Source organism: Chiloscyllium plagiosum, unplaced genomic scaffold, assembly GCF_037043375.1.
Source record: "Chiloscyllium plagiosum isolate Xiang-an unplaced genomic scaffold, Cpla_swu_hap1 HiC_scaffold_16, whole genome shotgun sequence".
Classification (NCBI taxonomy): Eukaryota; Metazoa; Chordata; class Chondrichthyes; order Orectolobiformes; family Hemiscylliidae; genus Chiloscyllium; species Chiloscyllium plagiosum.
Window position 1 is genome coordinate 35,777,372 of NW_028270154.1, and position 19,587 is coordinate 35,796,958.

The 19,587-nt window shown below is 36.3% G+C and overlaps 1 protein-coding gene across 2 annotated transcripts in view; it reads left to right on the forward strand.

The window, feature by feature from the left end:
• Window positions 1-19,348, forward strand: part of ddx46 (DEAD (Asp-Glu-Ala-Asp) box polypeptide 46) — a 69,528-nt gene extending 50,180 nt beyond the window's left edge. For both annotated transcript variants that reach the window (XM_043703462.2, XM_087995285.1), the window contains 11 exons: window positions 464-546; window positions 2,478-2,642; window positions 4,500-4,662; window positions 7,844-8,037; window positions 8,142-8,279; window positions 8,465-8,614; window positions 8,771-8,944; window positions 15,615-15,833; window positions 16,456-16,600; window positions 16,850-16,923; window positions 18,964-19,348. In XM_043703462.2, coding sequence (XP_043559397.1) covers window positions 464-546; window positions 2,478-2,642; window positions 4,500-4,662; window positions 7,844-8,037; window positions 8,142-8,279; window positions 8,465-8,614; window positions 8,771-8,944; window positions 15,615-15,833; window positions 16,456-16,600; window positions 16,850-16,923; window positions 18,964-19,011 — 1,553 coding nt within the window. In that variant the 3' untranslated portion in view covers window positions 19,012-19,348. The remainder of the gene's footprint in view (window positions 1-463; window positions 547-2,477; window positions 2,643-4,499; window positions 4,663-7,843; window positions 8,038-8,141; window positions 8,280-8,464; window positions 8,615-8,770; window positions 8,945-15,614; window positions 15,834-16,455; window positions 16,601-16,849; window positions 16,924-18,963) is intronic.
• Window positions 19,349-19,587: the final 239 nt, after the last annotated feature.

Here is a 19,587-nt window from a genome sequence, read left to right on the forward strand (position 1 = left end):
TAGAGAAAAAAATGCTATTGCTTAGTATAAATACACTAATGCTGTTAAGGCACATAGTGAAGTCCCTGTCTTCCACACATGCGGCGTAATCTCTAATATGTTCTTTTTCTAGGTGAATGCTGAGACTTGTCAGATAATGGCTGATGTGGCTCCATGCTTCATCACAGTCTAAAATTGTATGATGGGTGTTTGTTTGGAGAGGGATGTTTTGTTTGAATTCTGCAGGTTCTGCTTACCCTGATGGTATGCAAGAGAAAAGTTACAAAATATGGGCAGCTGTTTTCATACAGCACCCAGTGGATAATCTGTACTTAAAAATGTCCAGAAAATATGGGCTGTATTGCCTCTTAATTTGGGAACGGTTTTTATTTAGTTTTAGTATATAAATTAAGTTGGAGATATTTAAGGATTGCTAAATGTTTGACCAGAGCACTCTTTAAAATTATATTCTTGCTATTCCTAGGTCGTGTGACAAATTTTCGCAGAGTTACCTACGTTGTACTTGATGAAGCAGATAGAATGTTTGATATGGGTTTTGAGCCCCAGGTAAGCAGTTTGAAGAAAAAGTGTCTCTGGAAGTATTGTTTGATCATTCTGATTGTTGAATGATTATTTATTTGGCCAGGTGTGCATGACAAATGAAATTCACTGAAAATGATAACAGTGCATTGAAACAATTCTTTTTATGCAAGCTAAAAGATTGATTGGCTCACTTAAAAACTCAGTTCATTTTTTCTTTTGACTGAGTGATTTGGACAGTGTTTATATAGAATACAGAGTAGTTTGCAATTTATATGACATTTTCAATAGATAGATTTATCTAATTATTATGCTTCAAAACTAGTATTTCCACTGTCATTCTATTCGTATAAATGCAGCAATTCATAGTTACATTGTGCCCTGATCATCGACCAATCATTCATTAGTACAGTACATTATCTAACAGTAACATTTTACATTGCATTTTAATTATTGCTCTATAGAGCACTCTCCATCCCACACTTTAGTGTACATTTGATTCATACAGTACTGATAGATGCATACATTTGAATGTTTTGGCGTTATTGAGTTTATTTCAATACTAAAGTTCCTGAGTTGTAATTTCCTAATTAAACAAGACTGGTAAAATCTTTGCATCAATGAGGCAGCCAAATTTTCTTTGCTCTCATAATCACATTGGCTCCACTGATATTGCATTATGCCTAAATGTGTGTGTGACTGAGTAACAATATGTTTCCTTTTAATATATGCCTAACACTTGGCTGTTGGAAAGCATGTGTACCTGCTTGTTTCTTCCACACAACAATGAATGGGATGAGCAACTCATTGTCTAGGAAATCTTGTGCATGAACCAAAATACTCTTTCTTCTGACACATGCATTTTTTTCAGTATATTTTTGTCCTGTTGGAATTCACATTTATAGCTTTTCACAGAAGCAGGGCTGATGGTATATGACAAGGCAACCATCTGTTAAGTACCCCCCTCCCTTCTCACAAGCTCAACTGAGAAATGTATTATCGTTCATCATAGCTGGGTTAAAATCCTAGAACTTTCTCTCAAATAGCATTGTTGTAATCCCAAGGATTGTAGTGATTTCAGAAAACAGTTCACCAGCATCTTTTGAGGGTATTTAGCAATTGTCAGTAACTGCTGGCCTTGCCCGTAACCCGCGAATGAATAAAATAAACAGGTGGAGAAACAAGACATTCGGGTCAGTTGCAAGATTAGAGTGGTGCTGGAAATGCACAGGCAGCATCAGAGGAGCAGGAAAATCGACATTTCGCACAGGAGCCCTTCATCAGGAATCGGGTGATTCAGGTGAGGTGGTCTGTGGCTCCATTTTAGCCCTGTATAGCCCCCTCCCAATATATTCAATCTAAACACATTGGTGTGACATTTTATTAACTTTCACATTTGTATGCTTATCTGGTTTCATCTTAAATTCATCTTTGCTACTTGCCTCAAGTATTCCCTGATTTGGAAAATTCCACATTCTGACCATTTCCTGAATTAACAATAAAATCACCTGCATTTCTTATTCATTATATTAGTAACTTAATTTTTATTTATAGCTGATTATTTTGGTTCCTATCATAGCTGAAAGTATTCTCTCTATGTATATCTTGTTAAACCACAAATATCTGGAGATTGTTGGAGACTGGAATCAGAAGCTGCAGAAATGTGCAATAGAACCATTTGCCAACATCTTTGATTGCCACCTTAATTTTCCTCCTCCCCAAGTCTATCATGAGCCACTCCATTCTCATCCAGCTGCCCCACCTCAAACATCTCTTGATTGGAGAACAGCATCTGAAGCTCACCAGTATTACTAATGAGACCAATGAACCAATTTCTCTTGATACTTCTGCTCTTACGATTTGTGTACAATCTTGTGTCTAAACTACAAGTTACCTCTGTTATGTGTTCTAAAAATAATAAAGAACTGTAAAGATTAACTTTTTTTGTGTATCAATAGGTAATGCGAATAGTAGAAAACATTCGACCAGACCGACAAACAGTTATGTTTTCTGCTACATTTCCCAGAGCTATGGAGGCCCTAGCACGGCGAATATTAACAAAGCCTATTGAAGTGCAAGTGGGCAGTAGGAGTGTTGTTTGCTCTGATGTTGAGCAACATGTGGTAGGTATTGGAGAATTTCACTCAAGATCAATCAATTTAGTTCCATAGTTGACAATTTTGCAGAGTAAAATAACGCTGTCCTTTTTTTTAATGGTTGATGCTATTTGTGCATGTTGCATCTAGTATTAGTTTAAATGTTTCTCTTTGACCAAAATAAAGCCTTTCTCTTTTTCTGAGGGATTTTACATGTAATAAGTATGAATGTAAACAGCCACTATTGCAGTAGTGCATCTCCAGTAAAGCTCAGCTACTTCCAACAAAGCTAAAACAAAACTTGATGAGCTGAATAGATACTGAGAATTGTGCATTGCAGAAAATCAAATAATAGACTGGGTTGAAGAATTTTGGCTGATGTGCTAATAGGTATATTTACTGAGATTTGACCACTATTGACAACAATATCAAATGAAAGGAAGTGTTAATATAGCATTCTGATGGCGGGAATGAGTTGGATTTCTTTTTTTCAAACAAAAAATGTAATGGGCTATGAATATTGCTGACAAAGTTAGACATTTAGTTCCCATCTAACTGTCATTGAGAAGGTAGTGATAAGCTGCCTTTTGGACTATTGCAGTCCATGCGGTACAGCTTCACCACAGTGCTGTCAGACAGTATTCCAGGATTTTGATCTGCCGTCTGTAAAGGAACAGCAAATACAGTTCAAAGCTAGATTGTTGTGTAGTTTGGAAGTGGATTTGCATCTAGTAGTTTTACCATGTGTCTGCTGTCCTTGTCTTTATGGGTTTGGAATATGCCATTGAAGGAGGCTTGTGAGTTGCTGCTTTGTTATCTTATAAATAACGCACAATGCATCACTGTGCCTCTGTGCTGGAAGGAGTCGATATTTATGTTGGTAGATGGGTTTCCTATCACTACTGAGAAAAATAAAAGTAGTTGAGCTGAAATCAGATGGCAGTAAATGGACCAGGTGTATAAGGATGCCCACAAGTCGGCAAAGGAGTCTTGTCTTACCCATTTTATTGTTGAAAAATCTGGAATCTTGATAAATACCAGTAAACATCTGAACGTATAGTGTAAAAGTAAATTGGTGGGTGAACCACATGAGATGATATGGCTCCATTTAGTAGTGGAATGTTTTCACTTGTAGAAATTTGCATAATTCCTTGACATTATAAAACATAATTTGAATGTTGTGTCATGGAAAGTAACATGATGTGTGCAGGAAATGTGCTTCATTCACAGAAATATTATTATGCCTGCAGGCCATCCACGCCATTACTTGTGGACAATTTGGAGGTTTAATATGAACAAGGGTGTTATGTCATGTAATATTAGTAGGAACATAAACTTGCTGCCTTACTTTGCCATCTCTCCACCATCACCACCAACATTCCAATCCACAGTCTCCAAAAATGTTCATAAATTCTGTTTTCATTACTTATTTGGGTGAGCCGTGTGATTTAGGATAGGAATTCAGTATCTGCCAAAACTAGATTAAGTGGTAATTTTTCGAAAGAAACTGGGGAATGCATCCTGATAGTCAAGGAACATTTCAGAAGTGATGCATTGAAACAGCTCCTAAAATCTGCAAGCGTTGGGAAGGTTGAAGAAGGTTTTTGAGTCATGAAGCACTAGGCATGTAGTTTAAGGGTTTGTCAGCACTAAAGAGAATACAAGGAGGTAGTTGTGCAGAACTCAGAATCTGGAGTATGGTCTAAAGTCTGGCAGTGTTGAGGAAAGGGCTTGAAACACAACAGAACTAACAGGGTTCTCACAGATTTTGGAGCATTAGGAGCGATGTTTAACACTGTTGCATGATTGCTGGGATTTAGGACTATTAAAAGCACATCCTCTAATAATCTGGTGTTCCGCATTATTTTTGTTTTTGTCTCACAGATCGTTATAGAGGAGGAGAACAAGTTTTTGAAGTTGCTGGAACTTTTAGGCCACTACCAAGAAAATGGCTCTGTCATAGTGTTTGTGGACAAGCAAGAACATGCTGATGGTCTATTAAAGGATCTGATGAGGGCAGCCTATCCCTGCATGTCATTACATGGAGGTACAATGGAGAGTATATTCAGTTATGTTCTCTTTGTAAAGGAGGTAACACTGAAGAATGTGGCTCAATGATAGCTTTGAGTCTTATTTAAGTGACCATTCTTCAGATAATGACTAAGATAATGGGACTGAAATGTTGTCTTGACTACCATGTGAGTTACTGAGAAAGAAAATCATACAGGATGCAGAAAGGATGGCTAATCTATTGCCATCCACCTTGTACCTCACCAAAGGTGATTACTTCCCAGTTTGTATTTGTAGGCAATTTGAATGTGAAGGACATCATCACTGAGCCTTTAAGTACATTCCAGGTTACTGGGTAATGATCTAAATAGGAATTATCATATGTTTCCTTAGCTGAGATGAAGTAACTGAGCATCATTCAGGCAATTAACAGACCTCACAGCTGAACAGAAATAGATAAGAGCATGAGTTTAGCATGCATGGCACTTCATGACCTTGCTCAATCCTCCCTTGTTTCTTTCTGTCTTGAAGTTGAATGTTTAGATTTCTGCACATTTGCTGTAAAATATTGATGTATGCTTCCACCCTGGAAAAGTTCAGACATGGAGTACTTAGCTAGTATATTGGTTCTTTCTTTCATGGTAATTAAGGCCCTTGATTTTGTACTTGTTCTTCTTTGTATATCCTCCTTTGAAATACAAGGTACCACATTACGCTCGATTCAAAAATAAGTCTGAGGTTTGGTAGACAGAAATTGTAGCACATACGTGCAATTAGACTTCTGATCTGTTTGATACGTCATCTCATTTTGATACTTAAAAATTTAATTTTACATATCCTTCCTTCTTCCATAAATCATCTTTTCCATTGTTTTGCTTTCCTTTTCTGCGTATTTTAGACTAGTTGTTCTTTGTTTATATTATCCATGTATCTTTCAATTTTTGCTTTTCAAAAATCTCTTCTCAATCTTCGATCTTAACTTTTGTGCTTTTTTACTGTCTATTTTGAGATGCTGAAAGCAATTCAACAAAACATAGGTAAAAGTGCCAAATAAATAATTACCTACTATTTTACCTGTTCAAACATTGAACACAACCTACTTGAAATTGTTATCGTGGTGCATGCTGCATTTGGGATGCAAAGTTCAGTAAGAGGCATGAGTAAGTTGTTTTATGTCATCTAACACAGTCTGGTTCCAATAAAACAAAGTTCTTTAGAATATATAGAAATGACACCAGGCCTGTGAAAGTGCAGGCCTTTTTTTGTTCAGGCCTTCTTTGCCCTCTGAAACTCAAATGTAAATGTTAAACTTTATAACCACCTGTTTATTAGACACATGCTGAAAAGCACCAACTGAACAAGTTTGTGAAAATAAATTTGCTGTCAGAATCACTGAAGCAATGCTTTGATTTACTCCTGACCTGACTTCATTCCTAAGTCGAAACTTTCAAAGGGAACCATGGGACTATGTCAGAACAGTATCTCTCATCACTGGAATCTATCTTAGATTTATTGAATTTAATGTTCTATTTCCAAGGTGGGATTCGATTTGTGATTTCAGGTTTATGACTTTAGTCCACATTGATATTCGATTCTTCAATCTTTCATTCAAAATAAAGTGATGGAAAATCTCAGCAAGTGGGGCAGCATAAGTGGAGAGAGAAAGAGTTAATTTCCATGTCCAGTGGTTCTAACTTGTTATCTAGTATGGAAAGGATGAGGTGGGGGGGGGGGGGGAAGAGGGGAGAGGGGAGAGAACATTTTAAAGATTAAGCAATGTTAATGTGGTAAATAATTAGGAAAGGCTATAATAAATGCTGTGCATTTCCCAGGAAATTTTCATAGTTTGGTCACGAGAGTTGAAAATTGGCAAATTGCTCATTATTGACACTTTGTTTGGATAACTCAAGACAATAGAGATGAACTTTTAGTAAATCAATTACAGAAATTTTTAATTTGAGATTGATTAACATAGAAACTAAGAGCAGGATTAGGCCATTGGTCATTTGTCCCTTCAAGCCTGCTCTGCATTTAATTTGGTCATACTGAGCCTCTGTCTCAATGCCACGACCTGGAGGTGTATCATAACATGACTGACGCATTGATTGAACATAATTCAGAAGTGTGCTGTTTAGTTTATTAATGTTTTTAAAAAAAGGTAGCTTTTGCTTTGCGTAATGTGAATTTAGTGCACAGAAGAAGGGAACTCGGCTGATATAGAATTAATGTGCGGCTTGTTCTGTTGCACCTAATAGGTAAAGAATTTTCTGTAAAGTACTGTACATGTGAACAATGCTGTCTGTAATAATGTGATATAATGAGAATTCACCCATTCTTTGATTTTCAACAACTTTTTTTTTTAACACATATCTACAGTACAGAAAAACGCCCTTCAGCCATTGCGGCCGCGCCAATCAAAAACAGCCACCTATTCTCACCCCATTTTCCAGCACTTGGCCTATAGTCTTGTGTACCTTTGCATTGCAACTGCATGTCTAAATACTAAAATGTAATGAGGCTTTCTGCCTCTACCACTCTTACAAACAATGACTTCCAGATTCCCACTACCTTCTACATGAAAAACCTTTTCCTCGCAAATCCAAACCTTCTGCCCATTACCTTAAATCTATGTCCCTGGTCATCGATCCATCTGTCAAGGGGAACAGTCCCTTCCTGTCTAACCTATCTACGCCCCACATAATTTTATACATCTCAATCATGTCCCATCTCAATTTCGTCTGCTCTAAGGAAAACAATTCCAGTCCGTCTAATCTCTGTTCATTATTGAAACGCTTCAGCCGAGGCAGCATCCTGGTAAGTCTCCTCTGCACCCTCTCCATTGCTTATCACATTCCCTCCTTTAATGTGAATTCCATAACTGCATGCAATACTCTTGCTTTGGCTTAACCAACATTTTAAGCAGTTCCAACATAACCTCCCTGTTTTTAAACTCTGTGCCTCAGCTAATAAAGGTAAATATAAAATATGCAACCTTAATCACTTTATCCACCTATCCTGATACCTTAAGGGGCTGACAAGTGTCCCTCTGATCCTCGATGCTACCCATGGTACTGCCATTCATCATTTATTCTATGTTAGTTTGTGAAGGTAAAGAATTGATGTATCCTTTTTTTTAGGGTTTCAGGATCTTAAACTTGCAACCATATTCTAAGTTGTTCTCATTAAAATGACAGCAGAAAACTTAAATTTTGTTGCAGGTATTGATCAATATGACCGTGATAGTATAATCAACGATTTCAAGACTGGAGTGTGTCGATTGCTTGTGGCAACATCAGTAGCAGCTCGTGGGCTGGATGTGAAACAGCTGATTCTTGTTATCAATTACAGTTGTCCCAATCACTATGAAGATTATGTACATCGAGTAGGACGTACTGGAAGGGCAGGTAACAAAGTGAGTAATGCACAAAAAATGATCTGGGATCATTGATGGATTACTCTATAGTAGATTTGATTAAATGCAGTTTAATTATTTCTCATTAGCTGTCTTTTTTGTAGGGTTATGCTTATACATTCATTACTGAAGATCAAGTCCGTTACGCAGGTGATATAATTAAAGCCTTAGAATTATCAGGAAATGCTGTTCCACTTGAGCTGGAAAAGTTGTGGGATGACTTCAAAGAGCAACAAAAGGCAGTAAGTTGGTGTTGTCAGTAAGTGCATGATTGGTTTTAAAGATTACTTCACCCTTTGTTATGCAAATGTAAGTTTTGAATTTTAATATTTTGCTGCATGGAAGTATTGTTTGAAATTAACCGATATCAGCATTATGCAATAAGCAGGAGCCACGTTAATTTTAATTCATTTTTTGTGTTCCTCAGGAAGGAAAAACTATTAAGAAGTCTAGTGGCTTTTCAGGGAAAGGTTTTAAGTTTGATGAGACTGAACAAGTTCTAGCAAATGAAAGAAAGAAACTACAGAAAGCTGCTCTGGGTCTACAAGATTCTGATGATGAGGACACTGCCGTTGATGTAAGTATTGCAGACAGTATAGGAGCTAAGTATAGGAATTCAGTATTTGGGACAAAGGCTGCCATGTGCACCTTGTTAGCATATTTGAATTTAATCATTGCTGGTATGTTTAAATGATTTAATTTCATGATTTTATGATGTTGTAATTTTCTTCAGATTGATGAACAGATTGAGAGCATGTTTAATTCCAAGAAACGTGTAAAGGACATGGCAATGCCAGGAGCCACTAATGTTCAAGTGCCATCTGCTGGTAATGCAGAGAAACTGGAGATTGCTAAGAGGTTGGCTTTGAAAATTAATGCCCAGAAAAATCTTGGTGCAGAAGCTCAGGTAATAGATGTCTAATGTGAATCAGTGGAATGTTAACTGGTTAAAGCTACTATGATTCAACATAACTTTGTGACTGGATTTATTTTGCATATGGTAATTTTATCTAAAACAAGTTGGGTGGGAAGTGTGAAAGAAAAGCTGCATAAGAGCAGGAGTGGTTTTGACCAGGTTTGCCAATTGAAATGAAGAAATGTATTCATGGGATTGTTTCCAGAGAATGTATGTAGAGTCATCTTGCATAATTCTTGCCATGCATCAAACCTAACACAGTGGATTCTGTTCAGTAGGCGTTCTGCCTTCAAATGACCAATCTGAATGTATCCAGTCCTACAAAGGAACAGGAATTAACACCCGTATTGTTTTTTTGAGGGTTCAGTTTATTTATTGAAAGTAGATACGTTTGTCATCTTGTATGACACAGTTGGTTATCAAAGTATTTGATTTGCCAGTAACTGAAGGTGGTTAACTTTGTTTTCTCTAGCCTCTATTGCCTTGGGGTTGTGCACTGGTAAGTAATAGGATGTATGAACCTTCTTTAGATATTTATTTGAAATTCTGACCTGTTTCCTCTATCTACTTGATCTGTGATGCAGGGTGTTTGTCGCTACATTTTTGTAATGTGGCAAATTAATTATTTGATCAAAAGCAAAGTATTACAGACGCTGGAGATCTGAAATAAAAACAAAGTGCTGGAGAAACTCAGCAGGTCTAGTGGCATCTGTGGCAAGCAAAACAGTTCATGTTTCAAGCCCAGTATAACTCTTATAAAATCTTACAGCTTGGAAACAGACCTTTGATCCAAGTAGACCATGTCAACCATGTTCCCAAACTAAACTAGTCCCACTTGCCTCTGTTTTGCTTATATCCCTCCAAACGTTTCCTATTCATGTATTTATCCAATTATCTTTTTAATGTTACAACTGAACCTGCATCCACCACTTCCTCTGGAAGTGCATTCCACAATCTGTAAAAAAAAGACGTTGCACCTCTTGTCCTTTTCAATTCTTTCTCCTCTTACCTTAAAAAATATGCCCCTCATGATTGTATGCCCCTCTATAAGGTCACCCCTCAATTTCCTGAAGAAGTCTTATTGGACTTGAAATGTAAACTCTGGTTATTTGATCAAATGCGTCTTGAGTAAATTGCTTTTCCTGGAAGCATTACAGTGCAAGTAAGAGCATGTTTTTCATAATATTCAGTTCTTTTTTTAACCTTTAAATGTGATTTCTTATTGTAGTAAAAAATAACTATCTTGGCACTGTTCACAAAAAAAGTACATGAACAGATTAGCAGCTAGTTTTGAAGATAGTTCTGTATATTTGAGGGGGTTACATATTCTTGAAGGCAAATTTTGCACTGCCGTCTCGAGAAATAGCATCACTGATGGTCTTAATACACCCTAGATGTATATTTATGGTACTCTTGAGTTCAGATGTACAAAATATTAACTAGCACTTTATAAAATTTGATTGCATGTGCAATAAAATTGAAGTTTGGAACTTGGTCAGAAACCAAAGTATGCAAAAGGATAATTGTAAAATTACCTTTAATTGTTCTTCATAAACCAAGCTATTTTATGTGGATTAGCAGCTAACTTAATATGTCTGGAATGTCATAGTTACTGGAATTAGAATGTGAGTAAAACTCATAATGGATAAGATGTGTTATGTAAAAGAATTTCCGCTGTAGTTTGTTTTAATTTCATTTAGTTCCTAGCTGTGAACCAGAGATCGGAATCTTTAATCAGATAGCATATGTGATTCCTGGCAGAACTTCATACACTGTTTTGTAAAGGTACTTAGCAGCAGCTGCAACTACTTATTACTAAAGAACAAGGCTACTCAGCACTAGATCACGCAGTTGAACCATTTGAATCACAAGATTCCAGTTTGAATTCCTAATTTGTGGTGAGTTAGCTTATCCCAGCTAGGATGGCAGTGCACCACCTCAATGAGCCTAATCCAGGCAGACGGTATCTTAACTCTTTTATGAGCTAGTATTTCTTGCAGATTCCTTATGGTCTTTGAACTGAGTGGTTTGCAAAGCCATTTAGGGGCAATTTGAATCAACTATATTAATGTGCGCCTGAAATTACCATCCTAACCAGCCAAGGTTAGGATGGTAAATTTCTTCCTCTGAAAGTCATCAGTGAAGCATATGGGTTTTGAACAACAATCAATAAAAGTTGTCATGGCTACGATTACTGAGACTAGCTGTTCATTTTAAGTTCCTCCAGCTGGTGTGGAGGGATTTGAACTCCGATCCCCTGAGCATGAACCTCAACCTCCAGATTACTAATTCAGTTATGTGACTGGGCAATCCATCATCAGCCTTGCTTCATGCTTATGATTATCATTCAGAGATCCTAAGTAAAAAGGATACTAAAGACATCATTGAACTCTGTTGTAATGCATGTGAAATTGATTAGATTGTCAATTGAAATGAGAAAACAGGACAATTTGGTGAGATACCAGAGGTTGCTAATTAAGCCATATTCCAATGGAAGTTAAGTGTAACAGGATAGTAATGAATGAAAATTATCACTGAGTAAAATCTCTGTGAGTAGTATAATGTTATCTTAATGGGATTGATTAGGGTGGATTTTTATTGTCACTGTTCTGAGCAATAATCTGGTAGGTGGATTCTTCACATTTTACAAAACCCAGTGGATTTTAAATCTTGGATTTTGATAGATAGAAGTATGACAGCTTATATAAAGTTCATGGGATTCAGGATTCTAGATTACCACTTGGGAATGAAGATGAAAATCTACACAAGCATATTTGTTCAGTGCTGTGCTGAATGTTTGAATATTCTGTTTTGTATTATGGTGCAGCAATGTTAGTTGACACTATTTATGGGAATGTCTGCTTCCTGGACATACAGTTCTGCTATTTTCTATTCATTTCTTGCATGAATGCTGCTACATTTGCATAAGGAACTGTAGGCAGTAAACATTTGATCACCAGTGAAGTTCCTGTTGAAAGGCTTGTCATAGAGTCATACAGCACGGAAACAGACCCTTTGGTCCAACCAGTCCAAGCCGAACATAATCCCAAACTTGAGTCAGAGAATCAACCACCATCCTTTTATTTAAGAAAAAGGAACATATAAATCACCACTGACATTTTTTTTCAATAAGTCGTTAATGATATAATTAGCCAAGTTAAAATTAATAAGCAAGTATTGAATATTTATCGCAAGATTTTTAAAGTATATCAGGTTCAATGCAACAATCTGATCTTAAAACAACAAATGTTTCAAAATGCTCTGCATGCAGATCGCTTAGGTGATCATTTACAGCTATGTGTGCGCAGTTTGCTATCCTAAAGCAACCATTAGGACATTCACATATTCTCCCCTCTTTCAGTCTTCTAATTGAGGCCTTTTACCATCTGCTATTTTGGATGCCAAATGCAGTTCTTTGTTTCCGGTGTCTGTTTCGAATCAAAGCTGTCTATAAGCTTATCATAACTTATTAGAATCCAAAGGTGAATTGCTAATTTCTGCACCTAAGATAATGTGGATTATGCAACATATTCTCAAATGACTTGCAAATTTCTGTTTTAAGACCAGCACGTAGAATTGTACCTTGGATTAAATCTTTTCATGATTTTATTGGGGAGAAAAGGAGACAGAAAACTGGAAAAACTGCACCACTGAGCATCGGAAGTGAGGACAGCGGTTTGATGAAGTCAGTCAAATGCCCGAAGTGATATTTGAGAACAAGGCTATTACTTTTAAAATAGAGACTTTTTTTTTGACTGGGAACCAGTGTAGATCAGTTAATGTAGGATTATTACGGAAATAAACTTTAATGTAAGTTAAGATCTTGGCAGCAGAGGTTTTGATTACCTCAGTTTGACAGTGGGTGGAATGAATACATTCCTTATGCACTTGGTCTGAGTAAGGAGGACTTTTTCTATCTCATTAAAGATATGAGAAAATTGGATGAGATGTTTAATAACAATCTGGTAGTTAATAGTCACTGTTGCCCTCTACTTGCCTTTTGTTCCGGATTAACGCAATTAACAGAATTTGTATTCCCCAGCGGCTGTTGTATGATTTGAACTCCTGTCTCCGCATCGTTACTATAGGTTTCTGGATTACAAGTCTGGTAACACAACCACAATGCTACTGTACCCAAAGTGCAATCAAACAGTCAACAAAGTTCTTTTGAGATGTTGTTAGTAATGTAATGATCACTGATATAACACAAGGATAAAGCATAAGCCTGTTTATCGAAGTCAAGGTTTCACAGCAGACAAATTAATGTCCAAATAATCTGCTTCTGTAATTTTGATGGATATATGTTGGTCAGGGCACTGCTTTGAATAGTGTCATTGGAATCTTTTGCGCCCATCTGAAATAAATCACTACTGACAATGCAGCTGATTCTTTGTAATACACTGAAGAATCAACTTGCAATTATATACTCAAGTCCTTGGGTAGGGTTAGAATCCATGATGTTATGATTTGTGGGGAGAATGCTACCAAGGTACAACCAAGGTCCTTAAAATTTGCATTGCATTGAGACAGTGCTATGGTGGGTTTGATATAGCAGACAGAAAATTGTTAGTGTCGAATCAAAGCTGTCAGGCTTAATCTTAATGAGAAATAAAAAGGGGCAGAGACAAAAATCAGGTAAGTGTAGACCAATTAGTGGAATGCATGTCATCAGGATAATGTTAGTTAGTAATAGGATAATAAAAGGATGTAATAATAGAGCATTAAGAAATACATAATATGATGAAGCAGTGTTAGCATGGTTTCACAGAAGTGACATCATGCCTAAAAAATTGTTTGAATTCTTTGAGCAAGTAATAAGCATGATAGGTAAAGGGGACAGCAATATTTCTAATATGTTTGCATTTACAGAAGGCTTTTAATAAGGTACCACACTTTAAACTACTTTAATGAGATATGAGCCCATGCTGTTGGAGGTAATATATTAACACAGAGGCTTGACCAATAGAAGACAGAGTTGGGTTGAGAGAGCTGTACGGTTTCAGGATAGCAACCTGTAACTAGTGGAGTGTCATAGGAATCTGTGGGAGCCACAACTATTTACAAAGTGTTTTAATGACTTGGATGAGGAAAACAAATGTCCTATAGACAAGTTTGCACATGACAGGAAAGTAGGTGGGAAGACAAGTGGTGAGGATGACTGTCTGCAAAAGGATATGGACAGGTTAATTGAGCAAGCAAAAACTTGGCAGAAGAATTATAATGTGGGAAAATATGAAGTTATGAACTTTATCAGGAAGAATAGAGGATCAGGATGTTATTTGAATGGAGAAAGACTAAAGAAAACTGCAACACAAAGGGATTTGGGACTTTTAAATCACAAAAAGCTAGCATCCAAGTTCAGGTAACATGGAAGGCAAATGGAATGTTGGCTTTTATTGCAAAGGGAGTGGAGTATAAAAATGCAAAGGACTTGCTAAAATTATACAAGGCACTCGTCAGACTACAGTTGGAGTATCTTCACTGAAGGTAGTGAATCAGAATTGTTTTTAACACAGTGGGCTGTAGAAGCTCGGTTTTTATATATATTCAAAGCTGAGATATACACAATTTTAATTGATGAGAAAATTGAGGATTATGAGGAAAGGGCAGGAAAGTAAATTTAATAATTATCAGATTAGCCATGATCTCACTGAATGGGTTCAATGGCCTACTTGCTGCTTTTCTGATCAGTGGTCTTAAGGTCCATTTAAGAATTTCAGGAGACAACTGTAATTGTGTATTACAATTCCTAGTTTAAGACTTTTTGAACTGTCAAATTGCCAACTCTGAAATATACTTACCCAATGTTGCAATGTAATTAGCAAGCTCCACACCAAGATTACATACAAGTGAATTTCAAACTAATGCTGTCGTGGATTATATAACGTAAATAATCGTTTGTGTCAATACGCTGTACTGTCATGAATGGAATGATTTACCTTGTCAAAAATTTCTACACTATTTTAGAACTGAGGAAGATACTTGGCTAGAATCCAGATGTTTTCTTTGGGAAAGGCAAAAGAAAAATCCTTTATTCTCACTATGCATGGGCTTCTCGAGCAACATTGAAGGGGCCTGATGCTAACTCATCTGTTTGCCCATTAGATAGTTCAGAGAGAAGCTCAGGAAAGTAATCCACTGTACATCTCCATGACTCTATGATATATTGGCACCATATTATTTAAATTGTGCAAGTGTGTGTTCTTCTATTCCTTCAGTCCTTCATGTCCCTCAGTCCAAGGTCAATCATGAGACATTACAACAGAATTCTGTTGTTGAGGTACTTCTCTGGGTCTCAACTTAATTGCTATCAATGGCTAAGAGCATAAAAGACTGAAAAACAAGATCCCCATTAAAGACTTTGAGTTGATCCTAAGCAGTGTTAAGCATTGTTGAAGACGAGCCCTGACTCTCTGTAACTCTTTTCAGTTTTCCCCTTCTGAATTCCTGGGATAAGAGTATGTCTTTACTTAACATTTCCTCACAGAGCAGAGTTAAGGCTGAGAACTTACAATGTGGGGATTTGAATTTATAATGCCATATCACTCAAGTCTTGATATATTCTGTCATTCTTCATGTAACTTGCAGTGTTCCTAATAATATTATGGATCATTTTTGATGTCAGCTGCTCATTACATTAAATTTTTCCCTTTAAATTCAGGATGTGATGCAGCAGGCGACAAATGCTATTATGAGAGGCCGCACTCTCCAAGCCCCAACTGTATCTGCTAAAACGATTGCAGAGCAGAAAGCAGAGAAGATCAATGCCAAACTCAATTATGTGCCAGCAGAGAAGCAAGATGATGAGAAGCCAGAAAATGCACAAACTGAATCGTTCAAGAGATATGAGGAAGAGCTTGAGATCAATGATTTCCCACAGGTGAGAATGTATCTTTTAATAGATTTTAAATTTGAAAATGAAATGGGTTATCAACTTGAGGTTTGTTGCTTTAATAGTGTCAATTATATCTATGGTTGTTCCCTGCATCTTCACATCATTGATTAAAAATATAAAACATATTACTTTACTGTGATTAATTTTAGGTGACAGTCAGCCTGTAAAAGAAATTCCACTTCAATCTTTCATGTAAAGCGGCCTGACAATATACACAATAATTCTGACAATGCATTTCCTGTGACCCCTTTATTCGAACACCAACATGACCAGCTTTGACCATGTGTATTTATCAGTAACGGTTTCTTAGATATTCAATGCTGTGTCTCTGGTTCTTCAGTTGGTATGACTCACCTAGAACTAGTAAACTGTTCAGGAATCTCCCTCATTACACCTTCAAACTTTTTTTTCCCCCAGTAAAAGCTTAATTGTTCCAAATTTCTCTCATTTCCCCCAGTACAACCATTTGCTCTTCAAATTCAATTATTGAAGACCAAGTATAGTAAATTCAGAAACCAAGAACCTTTGCGTCATGTAAGCAATGTAAACATGCACTAAATGTTTAAATATGTTCGTGCCTTTATTTTTTGCAACTAATGTTTTATAGACTGCCAGGTGGAAGGTAACCTCCAAGGAAGCTCTTCAGAGGATTAGTGAATATTCAGAAGCTGCTATCACTATTAGAGGCACTTACTTTCCTCCAGGGAAAGAGCCCAAAGAAGGCGAGCGGAAAATCTATCTTGCTATAGAAAGTAAGTATTGATTAACTTATTTGGAGTCTGACTTACAAGAACTTTGGTTATGTATCAGACTTGAAAACAGCACAATTACTTTCTTATTTAGTACATGGAATTTGCACATAACATCCATGACTGCCTTTTTGATGCTCAGCTAAAGCATACAATGTATTTTAAGTTTTGATGTCTGTGCTGTCAAATTATATAAACTAGGGTATTAATATGCTTCAGTTATTTGTAACATACTTTCCTACCATTTAACAGGTGCCAGTGAACTAGCTGTTCAGAAAGCTAAAGCTGAGATTACGAGACTTATTAAAGAAGAACTCATTAGACTGGTAAGCAGCTTAATGAAAATATTCTTTGAAACCCATTCATTCCCCAGAATATTGACAAGAATCTCTTGCAGTCTACTAATCTTTTGAATGAGTAAAATAGCTTGTTTCTGAACTTATCAACTTTTATTTAACAATACACATTGACTAACTAATATGTTTCACTTTTTTGATTGAAATCATTTAGAGGGGAAAGGTTTTGCCATTGTGTACAAATGGACCGCAAAATTCACAACATGGAAACAACCTGTTTTAACCAAGCAGTCCATTTTGGTCTTTATCCTTCCTACAGGCAAATGTGTCATATTTATCCATCCCTTCTCATCCTTTCAACCTATTTCCTTCATCCAGCAATCAAGCTCAGTCTTAAGTGTCAGCATACTTTGCCATATCAACCACTAATCCTGAAAATGATTTGGCTAACCTCACAATTCTGTTAACAGATGGTTTTCCTCCCCTCCTCTCTAATTCTTCGGTATTTAATATTGTAGCCATTGGCTGCTTGTCCTTCACAGCTCAGCTGTTACTGATGGTTCACCCTGTCTTATCCTCTCATACAATTAAACATTTGTGCCAAAACTTATCATATCTTATATTTTCTTTTAATGGTTAAAAAAAATTCCATATCTTTCTTTGTGTTTCTTTTACCTAATACCAACATCTACTGAATCTGTGCATAGTACTAATTTACATACTGCATTTATGTTAAAGTTTTATGCAGTCCTATCATTACTGCATTAATTTTGGTTCCAGATTTTTTGTAGTAAGACCTGTTATAAAATTATTCATTTTGCTCTTAACCATTTTTGGACTCCTATTTCCATCAGCAAAGATTAATTGTTTCTTTTCATTTATCTACAAATTGACAATCCTCTCCATCCCCAGTATCTCACCTTACTTTGGACACTTCTGTTTATACAATGTTCGAAACATACTTTTGATGTGTATTGGACTTTTCATACTTTTCGATTTGCCTTATCCTGCTCTTAACCTTGTCTCATTTTTGTTTAGCATCTTCCTTTACCTGCTATCTTTAATTTTAATTGTTTTCTAAATTCTAATTTAATAATGGCACTCTAAAGTACTAGTAATTTTCTTTTTTAATGGAAATACTTGTTCTGCACTTCACAAAAATAAGTTCTATGCTGCTCTATTGTCTTATTGGAAAAGTGGGAATTAACTGGTAGCAAAAAAAATGCTTGGGTTTTATTTCTTCTCTAGGCCTCTGTGTACTGTTCAGTTTTGTTTGCCCAGCTGATAGTTGGTCCTTTTAATCTTCTTGTGGTCAATGAAAACTATAAAGATTAATACCCAAATAATGAAAATAGTTGTTAGTGCAAAGATTTGCAGGTCAGGCAGCATCCAAGGAGCAGGAGAATCAACGTTTCGGGCATAAGCCCTTCTTCAGGAAGGCTTATGCCCGAAACGTCGATTCTCCTGCTCTATGGATGCTGCCTGACCTGCTGCGCTTTTCCAGCAACACATTTTTCAGCTCTGATCGCCAGCATCTGCAGTCCTCACTTTCTCCTCATGCAAAGATTTGTACAACTTTGTGGCCTTTTACATCTTGGCTTTAGGAGAACTGCATATACCTTCCAATGTTATGCCTCTGAGCTTTTTTTTTATCTTGGTTTAGGAAAAAAACAAATAATTTGAATGGCCAGTTGTCCAATTTCAAGACTACCCCTTGCTCCCACTTTGGAATTTGTGGTTCCTTATGATATGAGCTCCGGCTTGTTTCCAACTTTTAAAAATTGTGCTGGATGTTGTATTAGCTGAACCCAACACAACCCAAAACAGTGATAACTGAGGAAATTCCTTTTATTTTTCCTTCAAGAACTATCTTTTTAAGAGTCTTGAAGTGGGTAGCAAGTTGGAAAGCAGTAAAAACTGGCCTAGCAGGAAAGGTTAGATAATTGGGAATGGTGCATACCTCTTGCTGTAGGTTGCTTAGAAAAGTAATAGTTCGCAGAATGTATTATTTCTGTAACTAAACATTGAATTATTTTAAAAAACTGAATTATTTATCATCTTTTGTTACAGCAAAATTCATACCAGCCAACCAACCGTGGGCGATACAAGGTTTTGTAGGGGACCTCTAAAATGTATGCTATGTCTGCAGTTAGTTTTGAAAATTATTATTGGTTAATTGATTTATTTTATTCTCTCTATGATGTTTAAATTACAAGTTAATTTGAAAATGTTTTTGGACATTCTACAGAATCTGTAAAGTCCACCACGTGAATTTTTAGAAACTGTGTAATACGGTATTGGAGATAAGTTTCTGTTGATGTGTTAAACTTTTACTAAATCCAACTCACTGTACGTGAACAAAATGTACTCATGCTGTTGAAATGTAAAAACGTTGTCTTTTGTATGCTGGGATATAAAAATGTCAAGAAAACAAATAAATGAATATTATCTTTAATTTCATGGCTTCCTTTGTTGAATCGTCAAACTTATAACTTGCACGTGAAGTACTAGTTAATGATAACATTTTGTCCTGATCTTACTTGAATTAAAGTATCAATAAAAGTGGGTCAATATAATGCTTTATTACATTTCTGCATGCTGAATCAATCTGTTGAATGTAAGTTTATTTTATTTAATTAAGAAATCACTTGCAGCAATATATTATTTTTGTAATTACTGTAGCTAAACATAGCA